The sequence below is a fragment of the Lutra lutra genome, chromosome 1 (assembly GCF_902655055.1).
Source record: "Lutra lutra chromosome 1, mLutLut1.2, whole genome shotgun sequence".
NCBI lineage: Eukaryota > Metazoa > Chordata > Mammalia > Carnivora > Mustelidae > Lutra > Lutra lutra.
In genome coordinates, this window is record NC_062278.1 from 23,090,765 (window position 1) to 23,111,628 (window position 20,864).

The following is a 20,864-nucleotide window of genomic DNA, read 5'->3' on the forward strand; positions in this document are numbered from 1 at the left end:
ATGGTAACAATGTGTTCACATATAAAAGATTTGCTTTCCTTATTAAAGTCTCCTTAAAAGCTCACTGACAATTTAAACAAATACAGATAGAGAGAGAGAGAGAGAAAGTGGCAGTAGAGAATAATAGAGAATAATGTCCCTCTCCTCTGTAAAGATGTCAATGCCATCAATTCCATCAATGCCATAAACTCAGCCATTTATAAATATGTTAAATTGCAAAGGAAATTTGCAGATAATAATTAAGATTATAAACATTAAAATGAGAAAAGTATCCTAATGTATCCTAGATAATCCAGGTGAGACCAACTGCATGGACCCTTAAAAACAGAGAACTCTCTCTAGTTTAAATACAAAACAGAAGAGAGAAGGAGATGCAGCAAAAGGGAAAGCCAGAATACCCCAAGTATGAGAAGGATTGACTATACCATTGTCAGCACTGCAGGAAGAAGGCCATATTTAAGGACCAGAGATGTCCCTCAAAGCCCAGGACAGCCACCTCTGGGTGATCTCTAGCAAGGATAGAACCTCAGTTCTACAACAAAAAGAGGACAAATTCTTTCAATAAACTGAATACTAGAAGAGATTCTTCTTCAGAATAGATAGCAAGGAGCACAATCCCACAAACACCTTGATTGTGGACCTGTGATACCCTGAGCCTGCTTGGATTTCTGATCTACAGAAACTATGAAGTAATAAATCTGTGTTGTTCAAGCACTGTGGTAATTTGTTACCACAGATGGAAAACTAATACAAGATTTATAATTTATATAGATGTAAAACACATGATGACAATTACACAAAAGCTGAAAGGGAATACTGTTATTCAATGTGTGAATAATACAACATTGTTTGATGAAGGATTGTGAAAATCAGCTACTCAGATAACATAGCAATGATTTATAGTTAAGGAGCCAAGATAGAAAACTAACTGATTGATACAAAATACTCCAAAAATCTAAAGGAATCATAAATAGAAGAAATGAACAAAGAACAGATAAGATATATAGAAAGCAAATAGCAACTAAATCAATAAGACTTTTAATATAAATTATGCAAACTCTCTGATACAAAGCCAAGGACTGTCAGAACTGAGAATTAAAAAAAACAAAACAAAACACACTAAACTGACTATATACTGCTTAATGTCCTAATGATCAAGATGTCAATTCATCAAGAGGACATAACTCTAAATTTTTATGCATATAATAACAGAGATTCAAATCACATGAAGCAGAAACTAATAGAACTGCAAGGAGAAATAGATAAATCTATAATTATATTAGCAATTAAACAGCCCTTTCCAATAATTAATAGAGCAAGAAGACAAGAAGTTAAGAAGGATAAAGAAGACTTGTTCAACACTATCAATTGATCCTAACTTGGCTACTTATTATTTTTTTTTTATAATTTTTTTTAAAGATTTTATTTATTTATTTGACAGAGAGAAATCACAAGTAGGCAGAGAAGCAGGCAGAGAGAGAGGAGGAAGCAGGCTCCCTGCTGAGCAGAAAGCCCGATGCGGGGCTCGAACCCAGGACCTGGGATCATGACCTGAGCCGAAGGCAGCGGCTTAACCCACTGAGCCACCCAGGCGCCCATTGGCTACTTATTATTAAAACTCTAATCAAACCAGCAGATCACACATTCTTTTCTACTGCACAGGAAATACATTTGAAAAGATCTAAATCATAGAAAGTGGTTTCTTTAACTACGTTAGAACCAAACTAGAAACTATGATGGAACAATATTTGGAAAATCCCCATATATTTGATAACAAAATAACACAATTCTAAATTAACCCATAGGACAAATAAGAAATCAGAAAGGAAATTGCAAAGCATTTTGAATTGAATGGCAAATATAAAAAACATACTAAAAGTTGTGTAATAGAGTTGAAACAGTACAAATAGGGCATTTTCAAGCATTCAATATACACATTAGAAGAGAAGACAGATTTCAAGTTTCAGATTTTACTTAAAGAAAATAGAGAAGAAGATAAAATTAAACTCAAAATAAGCAAGAAGAAATAAAGATCAGATTGGAAATTAATAAAATAGAAAAAAGGAAAACAAATGGAAAACTAACCTGAATCAGTTTAAGAGACCAATAGAATTAGTAAAATACTAGCCACACTGATCAGAAGAGAGAAGAAGTGAGGGACAAAGGAAAAAAGTGAGAGAACAAAAGACAGAGACAGAAAGATAAAGAGGAGAAGATAGAGAACAAATACAAGTTGCCAATACTGGACCTGAAAAGTCAAGATGGCTACAGACTCTAAAGATATTAGCAGGATAATAGAGGATACTGTGAATCGTTTTATGCCAATAAACTCAGCGACTTAGATGACATGGACAAATTCTTTGAAAGGTATAAACCACCAAATTTCAGTTAAGAAAAAATAGATAACTTGAAGTGGATAACCTTTACCTATTAAGACTGAAATAGCAGTATAAAATCTTCCTGCTATGTAAACCCTAGAGCCAGATGGGTTCAATGATGAATTTTATTAAATATTTAATAAAGAAAATTAAACCTAGCACAAACTTTCACAATGTAAAGAAAGTTCTTTCCAATTCATTCAATGAGGCCAATAATATTCTGGTACCAAAATCAGAGAAAGGCTTAACAAGAGAAAAAAACTGGGGGAAAATAAAAAAGAAGAAGAAAAGGAAAGGAAAGGAAAGGAAAGGAAAGGAAAGGAAAGGAAAGGAAAGGAAAGGAAAGGAAAGGAAAGGAAAGGAAAGGAAAGGAAAGGAACAAAACTGCAGAATAATATCTCCTAGGAACACAGATGCAAAAATTCTTAACAAAGGTTTGGAAATTAAATCCCATGTTATATAAAAGAATAGCACATTATGGTCACATGGAAATAGAAAGTTAGTTAACATTCTAGAATCAAAAGATGTATTTCACCAAATTAATCAATTTAAAAAATGGAAACTATGTTATTATCTTGGATTCAGAAAAGAACTCTTTGGAAAAACCAGAAATCATTATTGATGAAATTTCTTACCAATCTAGCAAAAGGTCGCTTTTCAACCTGATAAAGAGCATCTCTGAAAAGCCAAGAGCTAACCATATACTTGACACTGAAAGAGTGAATATTTCCCCTGAAAGATTAGGGTCAATGCAATTGAAATCTCCATTAGAAGAAAATAATCCAGTAAAGCAAGCTGATTAAAGATTTTTAAAAGAAAACTGATACAAGGTAAACAAGCGTATGAAAAGATGGTTGACTTTCCTTAGTCCTTAGAGGAATGCAAACTAAATCTTCAAATGTGAAACTACTAAACACTTAATAAATGTCTAATCCTAAAAGGTCTGGCCATAGGAAATTTTGCTAAGAATGTGGAGCAACTGAAAGGCCAATACACTGCTTTGGGGGATATAAAATAGCCCAACCACTTTGGAAAATGACTTGGTGGATGTTTTAAAAGAAGTTTAAACATATACGTAGCACATGATCTAGTCATACTTCTTGTAGGTATTAGCCCAAGAGAAATAAAAGAATATACCCACGTGAAGTCTCATATATACAAATGTTTTATAGCAGTTTTATTTGTAAGCCAAAAACTTGGAAGATCCCAAATAGTCATTTGCGTGGATAGATAAGCAATTCATGAAATATTCCTAAAATTGAATGTTACTAAGCAATACAAAGAAATGAAGTATTTTTTGCAAGAAACAACATGGGTGAATCTCCAAATAATCTTGCTGATTGAAAAAAGTCACTTAGAAGAGTATATACTGGATGACTACTTTTATTTTTTATTTTTATTTTACTTTTATTTTATTTTATTTTATTTTAAGATTTTATTTATTTATTTGACAGAGAGAAATCACAAGTAGGCAGAGAAGCAGGCAGAGAGAGAGGAGGAAGCAGGCTCCCTGCTGAGCAGAAAGCCCGATGCGGGGCTCGAACCCAGGACCTGGGATCATGACCTGAGCCGAAGGCAGCGGCTTAACCCACTGAGCCACCCAGGCGCCCCTATTTTATTTTATTTTTAAAGAAAGAGAGAGAGGGGGAGCTGGGCAGGGGAGTAGAGAGTAAGGGAGAGAGAATCTTAAGCAGGCTCCATGTCCAGCGGAGAGTCTGGTGAGGGGCTTGATCTCAGGTCTTGATCAGGTCTTGATTAAGACCTTGATTAAGACCTGATTAAGACCTCTCAATTAAGACTGAGCTACTCAGTGCCCCTGCAAGATTACTTTTACATAAATTCTTGGAACTTTTGTGGGTAATAGGTCTATTCACTTAAATTTATTATCTTGATTATGGTGATTGGTTCATATTATATACATGGCATTCATATATATATATGACATTTTAAATACATTTTATGTATTATATAGAAATATATATATACATATATATATATAAACTCAATAAGACTGTTAAAATACATGCAAGGTTACTGAAATTGGATTAGTAGATTGGTCGTATAATGGGTAGTATAATGTCCTCAAGGTAATACTAGAATAATTTGGATTATTTTGGATTATTCTTTAAAGAGAAAAAAAGGTAAGCCATGATAATTATTGAATCAAAATATCTTCTGTGATTGGGGTAATGTTACTTTAGTATAAAATAATTAAAAACTGAAGACATTATTCTAAAAGTTAACTGCTTTCTATATCCAAAACTCTAAGGTATTTCTTGATGCTATAAAATATTACCTTTGTTCTTGAAGCATTAATGGTCTAGTTTGAAAAAATTTCACACATAGATAGATAATTTCAAATCAGTGTGAAACGTACACTGAGGGAGAGGTTGTAGTGATGGAGTTGGTTAATAGCTCTGCAGAAAAAGTTCGAAAAATACCTTTGGGGATGCTTGGATGTCTGTTATTTGACTTTGGACAAAGATAAAGGCTTTGGAATTTATGATGAACCAGAAACTCCCCTAGGAATCCCCAAACATTTCTACACTAATAGTTTGTACCTGGACTAACCAATTGGTAAAACCCGCTTTAATTACTTAAGGACCCCCCACTGAGAGCTAAGAGCTTCTCAGAGATTCCTCACTCAGATAGTGGTGGTTCAAGGCAAAGAGCATCTTTGTGTGCAAACAGGGCCCTGGAGGAACTCCTGCAGGGGGACTGTGTCCTGGAGGCCTCCTTGATGTTTCCCTGCATTCTTTTCCTTTTGCTGCACATTCCTCTTTCCTTTAAAATAAGACCTTCATGTGAGCATACTGAATGGAATTTGGTGAGTCCTTTCAAATTTTACAGAGATAAAATTTTCTAATGGTATGAGATCTCAAGGTGAAGAAGTCAGATAACAAGGCAGGTAAAATTGGGGAAAGCTTTCTAGAAATGATACTTGAACTAAGTCTTATAGGGGAAATAGAAATCAAGCTAAGGTGTGTGTGCGTGTGTGTGTGTGTGTGTGTGTGTGTTGTTGTTGTGACAGAAGACTTATTTGACACAGAGATTGCACACTCATTTATCCTAGTAAAACTAAGTGTACCTTCATAAAGGGGCAGACCATACTGTGTTTCAAAATGTGTTCAGTACAGGGAACTAGTTTTACTTGTAACTGGGTGTTTACTTAATTCATATCTAACTTAAATGGAACTCTTTCTGTTTCTTAACTGTTTCCACTGTTAAAAAGACACATGCTCTGGCCACCTACACTTTTATTGAAAACCACTGGGCGTGATGCAAAAAAAAAAAAAAAAAAATGTGAAAGCAAGAGATACTGGTCATAAGTAACTTGCAATATGAATTAAATAGAGACATTGCTTCCTCGGTCATCTCTTGGTGCAACCCAGTTTGAAGAACAGAACTCATGAATGTCATGAATGAAATCTAGACACTAATTGTCCTTAATGTCATTCATCTGCACAACGCCAGATAGTATGTTGATGGTGTCTTTTACTTTACTGATTTATTCCATAAAATGTAAAATATTTTCATCATTGCAGTATCTTGTGTCCTCTATAGATTTCTTGAAATTTTCATTCTTGCTTTCACAAATGGTAGTGTTCACTTCTGCACTTATTAACCAAGTGTTAGAGAAAAATTACAAAGACCAATCTCTACCTATGCAGGACACTGCCATCCAGAGAATGGTTGAGTTCAGAGCCAGGATCTGATTCACACGGTGGGATAATTCTGCCTTCTCTTATAATCACAAAATGGAAAGGAATAGGTTGTAAAATAAATGTATGCTTCTCTATACCCTTGCAAATACAATATTATGCCCTTTAAGTGTACTTAGAAAATTCTGAGGAAAAAAAATACAGATTGAATAAAAGGAAGAAACTATATTAACTATTCACACTAATTATTTGAGAGGAAAAAGAAAAATGTCCTTAGATATTTGTAGGTGATCCATCTGTCTTTCTATCTATCTATCTATCTATCTATCATCTATCATCTATCTATCTAATGGAGTATGCACTTTAGCTGGATATGAGCAGGGAATAGGTGATTTGGAAATGATAAAAATGGGTGGGAACTGTAAGGGCCTGTTTAGCCAGAGCTATTCCATCTTGGATTAAACAGTCATTTTGTTGTTTATGCAGTAAAACTTAAACTGACCCCGCCCCCCCTCCAGGGGACTTACTTAAAAGCAAGCCCAGGAAACCAGTCCCAGGTAACAAAGCCCAAATACAAGGGCGGGTCAGGCCAGGTGGAGGTATCCAATCAGTAGAGCACGCATACTGTCTCCCTAGCTACCAAGGAGTGTGGGTCCCGCCTTTTGGGCGCCAATTCTGACCAAGGTGATAGGCTAGTTCAAATATCTACTAGGGTAAATTATAATTCAATTGGTCACTTATGTGAGACCTAGCAGGACTGTGCAGCTTTCTCTGTGTGTTACAATTTCATTGGCCACCTTGCATGGCCAGGCCCAACCACATGGCCTTTGCCCTTAAAAGCTAGTCTGTAAGGCAGAGAGAGGTCGCCTCTTTGCAAGAGAAGGCCCTGGCCGGTCAGTTTGATTCTCGATGCTAGGCGAAATAAAGCTTTGCTTGACCTTTGCTTTGTATCAGTCTCGTTCTTTTGACAATGGACCCAACAGGAACCAAGTTCCAAACAGCAGGAAAAGACCCCAGTGGGTTAGCATACATTCTTCCCTATAACTCCTGTCCTATAGTAACCTATAACTTCATAATAATACATTTACATTGTGGTTTTCATCCCCCTCCCTGCAGGGGAAGGCTGCATAAGAGCTCTGACAAAGACCCTAGGGAGCCAAAAACTCCCGCTCCTGACAGGTAGGAGGAGTTTGTTAGATGATTGAAAGCAACCTCAGTCAGAGACCACCTTAGCAATGACTCAGAACTTTGTAAACATAAAAAGAAAAGACAACCTTGACAACTGCCCACTCCCCAACCTTAAGAGTACTTTCACTTTGATGCTTGCTCGCTTAAGAGTTTGGCTCTGCATTCTTTCTTGGCCCAACTCAAGAAATGGGGCTGGGGAACAGGACTCTCTGCTAACATAATCCATCACATTTTCTTTATTATGGAAATTTCTAAAATACCGTTGGATAAGAATAAAAAGAAAATAAATTCTCCCTTATAGTCTCAGACTTCTAATCTTTGATACCTAATGGGATCATTAGGGGTAAAAATATTTAATAATATCAGAAAATATTCTGGTTTTGACAAGTGTTTATTTACTGACTCTTTGGTGATTTATATATTATATATTATTGCTATAAATTAAAAATTCCATCATAATTTACAGTAATTAAACAGACTTAAACTATTGCTCTGAATGGTTAATTCAGTCGTATTATTGATACACAAGAGGCTAGTTCACAGTCTTTTATTTTTCTATATATCCTTTATGTTATATAACATTGCATAAACTTTAAAGAGGAAAATTCTGACGTTTCATTTTTAAAACAGGAAAGTACTTTTTCCAATTTTCTTAATTTTAAAAAATGGCTAGAAAATGGGTAGGAATACAAAAATCACTGCCTGAGGGCCACTGCATTAACAAAGTACACTCTCTATTCTGACATGTACTTGCACAAATATCTCTGGCCATTGTCATTTACTGTTGATTTTTATGTTCAAAGGAAGACTAAAGACACAATTGCTTTAAAATTATACTATTAGGTGTTTTTCATCCATTCTCAATTGTTCCTGCCTCCATTATCCCAAGTTTGAAATGGCAATTAGTGGATCGCTCTCCACAAATTTACAAAAGATTCGAAAAATAATGAATCATTATACTTTAAAAGAGCATTTTATAAAAATAACTCTCTATTGACTACACTTTAAATTTAAAAGTTATTTCCAGATCTGTCATTTATATGGACATTTTATGAGTAGTTTTAGAGAGCATTCTACTTATCTAAGAGCGAGGAACCTGATGGAGAATGAGCATGGGTTAAAAAGAGAAATTATTTTTAATTCTCCTTTAAAGAAATGTATCCAAGATTTTGGATATCATACAATAATATGTACATGTGGATGGGTGCATAATATAATAATCTAGTAAAAAGAGTTCAGGAATTTATAGAGAAGATAGCCAGCCAATTTATCAAATATGTAATAATATAATAAGGTATAATAAAAGGACAGCAGCCACTGGAAGATTCGTGAAAAAAATTAAGGTATGTTACAAATCTTACTTGAAAATCCAATAAAGAGAAGACGTAAACACATAAAACTATGGAGAAATATTTGAGAACTATCCAGAACACATCAATGTTTTTCAGATGAAGGAAGCCAGATGACTGAAAATAGAATATGGAAGTCATGTGGCAAGATTTCTCTCAAATTATCAACCAGACCTATCCTTGAATTAATTTAACCACATCCTAGCTCATTTTTGACTCACTTCCTCCAGGCTCAACATAAAATATATTCTCTTTATGTTCAAGGAATATCTTCCTTATAAGTGTCCTAGAACCCCAACCACTTCCTCTAGTCTAATTCAACCTTGTGATGTTTCCCATTTAACATCTGATTCCAATTAGCTGAGGTAACAAATGCTGTGCCTTTGCTACCTTCATTCTTCAAATCAATGTACAATGTGCATTCTTCAAGACATTGCAGTATGAATTTTTCTAGACTACTCAAATGATATCGACTCTAACGTCTCTTGTAATCTCATAATAGTCAAATTCAGCAGATATATTTCAGTTCATACTTTGTTGGTCACTTTTGTTTGCATTTATTGTATTGGAAATCTAGAACCTACAGTAAAAGTCTTCAAATGAACTTTGATTGCTCTAGCCTCTGTGACACATGTGTATTTGCTTCAAATATCACCCGATTATCTGTCTTCTCCTTTATTTCTTTGTCTTTTAGCACAGGCCCTAATTATCTCTCACTTGAACTAACTCACTTGCTCTCCCTCCCTCCATCCTTCTGTCGACTTCCTTGTTCTCTAGTTTCCCTGTTCTTCTATGTCAGCTCATCTTAGCCTCATAGAAGAGAGTCCATAGTCCTCCATGACCTGGCTACCTACTTTCCAGCTTTATCTAACCTTACCATTACTCCATCCCCAAAATATCACATTCCATTAACAGTTAAGTTATTGGATGTTTTTTCACATCATACCTCTTTTTGCATTTGCAGATGCTGCTTTATTTGCTCTTCTACAAGGTAACACCTTTTCATCAATAGATTTATCCCAAATACCAAGTCTCCCCTTCAGCTACAATAGGTACCCCTTTTTATTATAAAATAGTCCATTAATATCTATAAAAATTTCCTTTAGTATATGTTTTGTATTCAGCTTCCCCATAAACAATAAAAGATTTTAGTAAAGTTGATTATTTTATGTTATTTTGTGCTATTAATATTTGAAGTTGCAGTCAAAAGTCTTAAGTTGAAATTCTAATATTTTGAGATAAGGTGATAGAAAAATCATAAGAAATGATCATTATCAGGGGAAAGTAGGATTATAAGATGTCTGTGCCATATTAGGGAAGTAATTTCAGAAGTACCCCTAGGTCAGACAGTATTTAATTTGCTTATTTTAAATAGGAAAAAGCCACTGACATTGCATTTGTCTGCTTTTCTGTGATAGCAAATGACCCTTAAATTTCAGGCTTAAAAAAAAGTACTTTATTTCTTATTTATGTAATGTTTCTGCACCTGCAGATGAGCTGGGACTCTGCTTCACTTGTCGTCATCATGGTGTTCAAGGTGAAAGAGAATTCTCTCCTTGTGGCATGTTAGTTTTATGTCAGAAGGAAAGAACATAATAAGAAACATATGATTCTTCTAGCAACCTGAGTTCAGTCATAGTGTCTACTGTGTTTGCTTATAAGCCACTGGCCAAAAGAAGTCATGTCATCAATTGGGTGGGTTTCTAACTCTTCCACTGGAAGCACCGTAATCCACAGGTCAATGAGCAGTAACATATAACCTCTTTAAGGGAGGAGAGATAGGTATTTGTGAAAAACTATACACAAGCATTGAGAAATATAGTAAGAAAGTCATAGAGGGAGATAAGAAAAAAAATTCCTAATATTTAGGATTATTGGTACCACAGAGGAACCTACCAAAAATATCTTTCAACTAATTATTGAAACAAAAGTGTATGAACTGGAAGAAAGGAAATGTGAGGGAGAAGTTTTCAAAGAGCAAAAAATAAAAGAAAGAGCAGAGCTTCTTCCAGACCCAAGATTTTATAAGGGAGAAATGAAATGTCCATAAATAGTTGCCTGGAGCCTTCTTTCAGGATTTCAGTGTACTTGAGGAGGAAGGAGACAAGTAAAGAAGGTCCAAGATAAAATCCAAATCAGTTAGGGTAAAAATCAGTATCAGTTAAGAGAGAGGGTTTTCAACATAAGTTGAGGAAAAGGTCATAGAACAAGTCAAATTTGTAACTGAAGAAAGAAAAGATAACGTGGATAAAGCTACTGCTTTTATTTTATTATTATTTTTTGGACCCTTCAACTTTTCATCGCAATGTCCTCAAGAGGTTTTACAGGAGAAAACTAATAGAGGGATACTTTTAAGGAGAGTTCAAAATTTAAAAGGAGCCAGTCACCAGTAAGCAGCACAAGAGTCAATAAGACTGGAGGAGAATGATTTTTTTCTGGCTGAGGTAAAAGCAGAATGTGAGAGCAAAGCACAGACGAACTGGTGGCATCAGTCAATGCATTCCCTTGACAGGGTCCAGCTGCATCTTCCTGAAGAGGAATAAATCAATGGTTGATTTTTGTGAACACTGTTATTTTGAAGAAAAGTGGTGCCAGGAATTCTAAGGTTTGAGAATTGGTAACCATAAAGGGAAAATGTGACTAATTAGAAGAAGTGGAGATAAAGCAGTGTTCGGGTAAAGGGCAGATTAGGATCTGTAGTTGATTCTGTTACAGGAAATTGGGATGTGGAAGGAGAATGATTTGCCTTTGGGAGGCTCAGTGTGATGCAGACAGAACAGAAAACCACCTATGTGATTGATCTGAGTGGCACAAAAGAACACAATCCCATGTTATCTACTTGTGAACTCTGACATAATAGGAACAGACATGCAGAACTGAATATCCCAGTCTGAGTGCACACCATGATGGACTTGAAGATTCAAACTTTGTTAACTGAACACGCTCATACCCAAATAAAGCCTCCTTCAAAACACATATAATCATGTATGAACATTCACTGATAAACTAGTATGGAAACAGATTAGAACACGTATTAAATATATGAAGGTAGAAGTTACAATAACAAAGTGGTTAATAAGGGGAGAACATGTTATGTCTGTTAAATAACACTTACTTTAAAAAAAAAATTATTTAAAGAGAAAGAGAGAGAGAGCTTGAGCAGGGGAACAGCAGGTGGAGTGAGAAGCAGGCTCCCCGTGGAGCAAGGAGCCTGATGTGGGGCTCTTTCTCAGGATCCTGGGATCATGACCTGAGCCCAAGGCAGATGCTTAACCAATGGAGCCACACGGGTGCCCCATACTTCCTTTTAAATATCATACTTGAGTTACTGTTTTAGTGTAAAAATATGTGCATAATTTGACACTGACATATTCATATATAAAACATATAACAGTAAAAATTTGTATATTGCCTCCAAAACTCGACATATAAGAACTAATAATTCCCATTTTCATGAAAGAATACTCAGGACAATGACTTGTCTGTGACGAAATACACTTTTTATGCCAACATAAACTATTTTGGAAATAAGGCACAGTAAAGAGTTGTTAATAGTTAAACTCAACAGCGTAAGTTATCTTTGTTTACTATATATAATAGAAAGAAATAGCTTAGAGATGTTTATTGGTAATAGAAATACATGGAGATACATATAGATACACACCTCTATTTTAAACCTATTCTTCATCACTGAAATCTGCCCCCTGTGTTGAAGGTCAAACCCTCTGGACTATAGTACTCATAATAAATACCAGACTCTTTACTTCTAAAAAAGAAATCTTCTCCTCTGAAGCCTTGGCCCTTTGGTCTCCTCCATTAGCATGTGTAATTTCTACCAGACTGCCTAATTTCTATGTCATACCATCTGGTCTATTCCATTATATTATCCACTAATCTCAATTAATTATAAACTTTGAGAAGGAGAGAAAATGATAACAGAGTTTTCATATTCTTTTCCTCTTTCAGCATGAACTTTGTGGTCAAACTACCTTTGCTGTAGGTAGTGAAAGACCGATGAACTTTTGTTTTTACTTATTTTTTGCTATTTTTTAAAAATCCAAGTAATTACCATAGAGTAAATCATTAATTTCAGATGTAGTATTTAGTTATCAATTGCATATAACACCCAGTGCACATTACATCACATGCCCTCCTTAATGCCCATCATGCAGTTACCTCATCCCCTCACCCCCCCCAACCCAGTCTCTTCAGCAACCTTCAGTTTGTTTCCTAAGATTAAGAGTCTCTTATGGTTTGTCTCCCTGTCTAATTTCATCTTGTTTTACTTTTCTCTCTCTTCCCCTATGATCCTTTGTTTTGTTTCTTAAATCCCACATATGAGTGAAGCCATAGGGTAATTGTCTTTCTCTGATTTACTTATTTCATTCAGCATAATACCCTCCAGTTCCATCCATGTTGTTGCAAATGATAAGATTTCTGGCTAAAGTTAACAAATCAGGAAACAGCAAATGTTGGCGAAGATGTGGAGAAAGGGGAACTCTCATACACTGTTGGTGGGAATGCAAGCTGGTGCAGACACTCTGGAAAACAGTATGGAGGTTCCTCAAAAAGTTAAAAAATAAAGCTACCCTATAGCCCAATGACTGAACTACTAGGTATTTACCCAAAGGATACAAACATTGTGATCCAAAGGGGCACCTGCACCCCAATGTTTATAGCAGTCCACAATAGCCAAACTACGGAAAGAGCCCAGATGTCCATCAACAAATCAGTGGATAAAGAAGATGTGGTACATGTACACAGTGGAATATTACTCAGCCAAAGAACTCTTTCAGATCTATATGAGATTCCTAGTGCTCTCCAGTCTTCAAGAAACTGGAGAAATAGCTCATGGCAGGATGAAGATAGGAATCAGAAGAAGACACATATTTATTTCTCCATCCTTCCCGACTTACAGGAAACATGTGGCTAACTCCTCAGCTTTATATTTTGCCTATTCTAAAAAGAACAAATGACATTCTGCTTATAGAATCCTGTCATTATAGTTATCAATAATTTGTTATTTTATTTTACTTTATTTTTTAGAGGGGTAGGGGCAGCGGGAGAGGGACAGAGAGAATCTTAAGCAGGTTCAACACTAAGCATGGAGCCTGATAAGAGCTCGATCTCACAACCCTGATATCATAACCCAAGCTAAAATCAAAAGTTGGATGCTTAACCGACTGAGCCACATAGGCACCCCTAACTTGTTATTTTATTTTATTTTTTTAAGATTTTTTTTTTTTATTTGACAGACAGAGATCATAAGTAGTCAGAGAGGCAGGCAGAGAGAGAGAGAGGAGGAAGCAGGCTCCCCACTGAGCAGAGAACCCAATGTGGGGCTCGATCCCAGGACCCTGGGATCATGACCTGAGCTGAAAGCAGAGGCTTTAACACACTGAGCCACCCACGTGCCCCCTAAGTTGTTATTTTAAAGCAGAAGAAAAAACTAAAAGTACATTTGTGTCGTGTCACTACCAGTATTTCCATATGTCTGAAACATAGGCTGCTCATGGCTGAATGTTAAGGAAGAGGGGCTGGTGATCATAAAAGGTTTCTTATGCCAAAAAAAGCATTTTTGACTTTGTCTTGAAGGTAATGGGAAGCACTGACAATTTTAAGTGTTGAAAGGTCGGATGGAGAAGAAGTAAAAATTATGGGGCGTCTGGGTGGCTCAGTGGTTTAAGCCTCTGCCTTTGGTTCAGGTCATGATCTCAGGGTCCTGGGATCGAAATCCGCATCAGGCTCTCTGCTCAGCAGGGAGCCTGCTTCCCCTTCTCTCTCTGCCTGCCTCTCTGTGAACTTGTGATCTCTCTGTCAAATGAACAAATAAAATCTTTAAAAAATAAATAAATAAAAGTAGAAATTATGAGCCTGAGAGTAGAGGAGACAATCTGTAGCAATTCAAGGGGGAAAAAAATTTTTTTTATTTTTATTTATTTATTTATTTATTTTAATGAAAGGGCTTCACTCTTAAGGAGGGCATCATGGTAGAATATATTTAAGAGATGTTAAAAAAATTAGGTGACATGTCATTTACAGATTAGATTACCAAAATAGAGACAACTAGGATAACCTTAAAATATCTTCTGGCCTCACAGAATGTCATGTTAACACAGGCAGGAAATATAGCAGGAGAAGCCTAGTTTGGAAGAAGAGATGTCATCATGATGCCATAAACTTAGTTATTAATCTCCTTGTGGAAACAATTATTAACTTTAAATTTAAGAAAACCTACAAAATTGTTAAATAGATTCATTTAAGCAACATGGGAGTCATGCAATTTAAAAGTAAAATCTAGTATGATACTTAACTATGTTTCACTTGGCATTCTTTCAACAACTACAAAGCCAGCAAAAGGCAATGATTCTCTTACAAGACTCTTCGTAAAAAAGATGATGGTGTTGCATAAGTCACGGATCCTGCCCTTGAGGTTACACACAATGTAAAAGATGCTATCACTGAGGTGAGGAGATTTCCTCCAGGTAGAGAAGAGGTATACTAGGAGCGTCGTATTCACTGGCTGCCCTTTCAATAAATATATTGCTAACATGCCATAATAAAATAGGTTCAAATTATTCGCTGCTTACCATTAACAATAACGATGATATCACGGAAGTCAATTTCTCCCCTAGCCTCCACTCTTCCTTCACATCTGTATATACCTTCATCACTTTTATTGATGTTGAGAATCTGCAGATTATTGTTGGCTAGCATAGCAAAGCGATCTGGAAAGTAAGCAAAGGGGAGGAAATGATACCAGTAATTGAAAGCAGAGTCCAGTGTGCTCTAAATTGCCCAGAGTTAAAATATGGCACTTGTCTGACACTATCAAACTTTTCATCAACAAACAAATTCGCATTTGAAAGTAAAATGTAATTTCATGGCTTCAATTTTTCCACTCCACACTGCCTTGTTACACCTTTTTTTTTCTAAAACACATTCGAGACTTTATTTCCACATAAAATGGTCAGGCCATTATTTTCCCCTTGGTACTTTGAATGCAGAAATGATACACAAAAGAACAATGTTGAGAGATTAGATATTGCAGACATGAAGACATTTTGTAGCAACTTGAGTACGGGGTGGGGGGGAGGGTTAGAAAATTGATTGAACAGCCTTCCTCACACAATAATTAAACTAATAATTCTGCATACCCCGAGGAGGCAGCTAAATGATACGATAATATTCAAGTCACATAGAGGACATATAAAGTGGCCGTATCTCTAACTTATTTGAATTTTTTCTCTAAATGCAGATAATCCACTTCAGGAATGAACAGATTAGACTTAATTTTATTTCCAGATTTCATTTTAGGTGTGACCTTATGCACATGAATATACATTAAAAATAAGCTGTTAGCGGGCATGCATTAGCTGATTGCTTCAGATGATCTGACTAGCCTAGCCAGCATCTCAGTCTGACAGTGTTTCCACAGTGTCTGGTCCGAGTTTTTAATCATCGCAATTTTGTTGCAGTGTTAAGACCTTTTCCCTTCTGGTCTAGTAAAGAATGGTCTGAGGTCTAGTCTTATTTTAAAACATGTTGCAAAAGCAATATCTTCAATTTCATTAATTAACACATCATTGGACATCATCTAGTTGGTATTTACAGTATTTGAGATACTTTGGTAAATAAGAGATACATGCTTGACCCCTTGGACCCATTAGTTTAAGGTGCTTATCTCTGGGATATTTACTGTTATACCATTAAATGTTACTTTTTGGACCTATTCCAGTGTTTACTGCTCTTTCCCTATCTGCTGGCTTAATGTGTTAGGGCAAACATGGAAACCACATGAGTAAAAGCTAGAGCCTCCCTCAGCCTGGAGCGCTGAATGGATGTGTGGGGTACACTCTTACCCCCACCCTTTATGTCAACTGGACTTTGTATAACTGAGAAATAAACTGCTGATATCAGGCAATTTGGGGTTAAATTCAGGTTTGGGGTTCACCTGTCATAGCGATTCCTTAATGCAATTCCTTAATGCAATAGCAATTCTACTTTGGGCTACAAATACAAATAGGGAAGTGATCAGACTATGGAAGGACTATGCTCCCTACAGGTAAGCAAGAGAGAAAATAAACAAAGAGTAGAAATAAGTAGACTCAGAGGATCCCAGAGATGGAAAATATTGATTATAAAGCTGCAGACATGATTTTATCGGCTCAGGAAGTACAGTAAACTCCCCCAACCCCCATCCATGGTTTTGCCCTCTACAGTTTCATTTGTCTGCAGTCAGCCATGGTCTGGAAGCAGATGATCCTCCTTCTGACATTTTATCAGAGATTAAAATAGGCCTAACCCTCCATCACCTCTTGCATCTCATTGCATAGGCATTGTATCATCATGTCATAAAAGAAAAAAGGGTGAGTACAGTACAATAAGCTATTTTGAGAGACAGTGGTCACATTCACACAACTTTTGTATAGCATATTGTTACAATTGTTCTATTTCATTATTAGCAATTGCTCTTAATCTCTTAATTTATAAATTAAATGCCTAAGGTATAAATTAAACTTTATCATAGTTTTTTTTTTTTTAATGAAAAAACAGTATAGGATTTGGAACTATTTTTGGTTTTAGGTATCCACTAGGGGTCTTAAAATGTATCCCACGTAGACAAGGGGGGATTACTCCACAAACTTTTCCATAATGTTTATTTCTTCTTTAAGTTGACCCTAAGAAGAGAGACACAAATATTTATGCAGATGCTTTCCCCTGGTAAATTTTCCTTTTCTCCAAGGAAGCTTGAAGAAAAAGAATCTGCAAGAAATTTTAAATTTAAACTCACAAGAAGTCCTGGAGTAACTCAGAACTCATAAAAATTTAGAATGTTTCAAGGTCAATGAAAAGATCTATTCAAGCATGTGGCTGGAAATTAGGGTGGGAAGCAATTATCAACTTAAGAAGTTCAAATTTAGATTGGGATGCATATAATCATACCTTGATAACTGTAATACTATATTTTTAAATTGCTAAAATATGTATTATCATTTAACTCTAATGTTCTTTAATGGTTATAGTGTATTTAGTTAAAAAATTGTAAGGGGAAGAATTATTTTAATCAGGAATGCAATACTTGATATTACAAGGAAAATCATTTGAATGTATATAATACATAATTTGATGGGAATAAATCAGTGTTTCTTCTAATGGTAAAATTTTAGTTTCAAATGGCCATTTTAATGTATTACTTCTACTGGCTGAGAGAAAACTATTAGAATATTAGGAAAACAGTAGTTACCTGCTAAATTGAAATACATATCGATGTTTCAAAACGGAAAACTACATGAAAATCTCATGTCAAATTCTAGGTATGTATGTAAAGTCCATGGAATGATGTTAGTAAGCTATCAAATGGCAGAAAACATTTGAAGAGAGCACTGCTTCAACCACACATAACAATGGACATTAGAACTATCTGAGTATTAGAGATTATTCATTTTTCTCAATTATACAGAACTTTATTAAAAACCAAATTTTCATTATTGCAGTCAGAAAAATAAGTGAAATAACATAATACTCAACAAGCGATCTGCTTTATGCTCCTTCAAGCAGATTTTTTTCTAGCCCTCTTCTCATTCCCCAGCCACTGAAGTTTGGTCTCATCTATTCTTATGGCTTCAATCACCATCTATATTTTGAGACACAATTTTTCTTCAGATCAGACCATTATATGACTATAAAAGTGCTTACTGGTAGACCAGATATAGCTGCTGGGAAGGACTGTAAATATTTTAATTTCAGCAAATTTAAAGTTTCGTTTACTATCTCCACGTGAAATTTCTCATATGGTCTCTCCAGGTCTGTCTTCACGTCTTTATATTGAACTATTTGCCCAAGTCAAATTCCTTGAGCCATCCTTGATTTCTCCATCTCTCTCCATCTGCATATTCAATCAAATCCCATGTCCTGTCACTTCCCCCTTTATCATTACTTGGTCTAAATCTCCTTCTCCTTCAGCAATTATTTCATTAGGGTCTGAACTGTTATCAGTGCCTGGAGTTTTGTCTTGACTGCCATCCAATCCATTCTCCTCAATGAAGAAGTAACAGTCTTTTCAAATTCGTATCAGGTCATGTCACTGCCTTGATTAAAATCCTTCAGTGGGGGTGCCTGGGTGGCTCAGTGGGTTAAGCCGCTGCCTTCGGCTCAGGTCATGATCTCAGGGTCCTGGGATCGAGTCCCACATCGGGCTCTCTGCTCAGCAGGAAGCCTGCTTCCCTCTCTTTCTCTCTGCCTGCCTCTCCGTCTGCTTGTGATCTCTCTCTGTCAAATAAATAAATAAAATCTTTAAAAAAAAAAAAATCCTTCAGTGATGTTCTCTTTGGATAAATGCCAGATTCCTTTACAGAGATGCCAAGGCCATAATGACTTGACTCAACCTTCCTTTCTAGTTTCCTCTTTTATTAGTCTTTATGATCAATCCTGGTTTATATTTATCTATTAGTATAAGTATTCTAGTTGCACTTATTCATAAATTCTCATTATAATGAACTGATTATAGTTTCTGAAAAGCACCATTCATGATGTCTTTCACCTCTGGGCTGCTGCAGATGGTGTTTCCCCTTCCTGAAAAGTCCCTACAACCCTTTGCCTGGCTAATCTCTTTTTCAAATTAAGGGTTACTTCTCTCTTTCAGCAGGCATCTTGGACACCTTCTTTTGCCCTAACAAGTTGAGTTGACATTAGGAGAAGGAAAGGAGAAGTCAGTTGGGGGAAATCGGAGGGCGAGATGAATCACAAGAGATTGTGGAGTCTGAGAAACAAACTGAGGGTTTTGGAGGGGAGGGGAGTGGGGAGTTGGGTGAGCCTGGTGGTGGGTATTAAGGAGGGCACGTATTGCATGGAGCACTGTGTGTGGTGCATAAACAATGAATCTTGGAACACTGAAAAAAAAAATAAAATAAAATTACAAAAACCCCCAAGTTGAGATGTTCTTTCTTTATCATTCTCTATCATTGCACTTTCCTTCTAATAGACCTCAGTATACCTTGTTTTCATTCATTTCTCTATTAATCTTTTCTACTAGATCATTAGTATTTTGAAGGCAGTGAACTTGTTTATCTAGTTAACTAGGACTAGCCACCATCCAGCACATTAGATGGCACGTAGTAGGTTTTCAACACGTAGTTCAAAATTGAATGAATTCTGATATTGGAAGTAGGTTACATAAAAAGAATATTGAACAATATTATTTTACCCATAGTTTTTGATGGAAACAGGGTACCTCATTAGTCAATGATCAAAGCATTTAGAATATTTTAGGGACAACTTTCAAATTGGCTGAGGTCGAATGAGCATCTGGAATAGCATATCCCGCCACTGGGATATTCAACTTTTGTAACAAAATGCCACCTTTACTCCCTAAATGCTTGAATTCTCTTTAGCGGATGGATTTCTTTCAACAAGCAACATGGAAAACCTCCACTTCAAATATCCTATTGGGATTTCGATTATAAATATCTGCCATACAGCTGCTACCAAAAGCATGGCTAATAAGATGGACATTTTCAAACCTTCATTATGTCATCTGGAGCCTGCAAACTTTACTCACATACCATGTTAAAGCTTCAGAAAGTTACCTGGACACACTACATTATTTCAAATCCCCTTACATGTTCCTTTCATAGTTATAAACTTAATTTTCTTCCATTAGCTCTAATAAAGGGGCCATTGAAGGTATAATCAGGTAAAGAATATTATTTCTTGTAAGTCCATTATGAATGCACAAATTGTTCAACAATGAACCATGTGGAGTGTTTCTCCAATATTAAAAGGTTAGAAAAGTTTGTCCTTCCTCACAGTCCACATAAATACTTTATATTCTAAAGTTAAAAAGACAAAAAAAAAAAATGTGCCTTTTTTTTTCTTTGCTTGCCATGCAACTCTGAGCCAGGTTTACTCTAGACTGGTCACTTTCCTCTACATTCAATTTTTTTATTCTAGTTATAACCTGAGTGCATATCATTCTGGTAACACTGATTCTCAAGATTTAAAAACTCAATGAGAAGGAAGGAGAAAGATAAATGTCATTGTGTGGCAAAACATACGTACGCAAATATTTAATTCATTCATTTAACAAATATTTATTATGTGCAAGTCTTATTTGAAACTCACAACTATTGTTGAAATTGGAGATAATAATCCACTGTTTACAGAGAGAGAATCTGAATTAGATACAGAGCTGTTAGAAAATTCAAAGCTGCCAGGCCAAGGAAAGAGTAGAGCCGTAATGGCATTCCAGCTTCAAATCATCTTGTCCCTGGATACTGGAAAAAACT

At 35.8% G+C, this 20,864-nt stretch overlaps 1 protein-coding gene across 2 annotated transcripts in view; it reads right to left on the reverse strand.

Annotated features, from left to right (window-relative positions):
• NCAM2 (neural cell adhesion molecule 2) overlaps window positions 1–20,864 on the reverse strand; it is a 532,785-nt gene that overhangs the window by 208,775 nt on the left and 303,146 nt on the right. For both annotated transcript variants that reach the window (XM_047721657.1, XM_047721668.1), the window contains exon 5: window positions 15,168–15,305. In XM_047721657.1, the coding sequence (XP_047577613.1) occupies window positions 15,168–15,305 (138 nt within the window). The remainder of the gene's footprint in view (window positions 1–15,167; window positions 15,306–20,864) is intronic.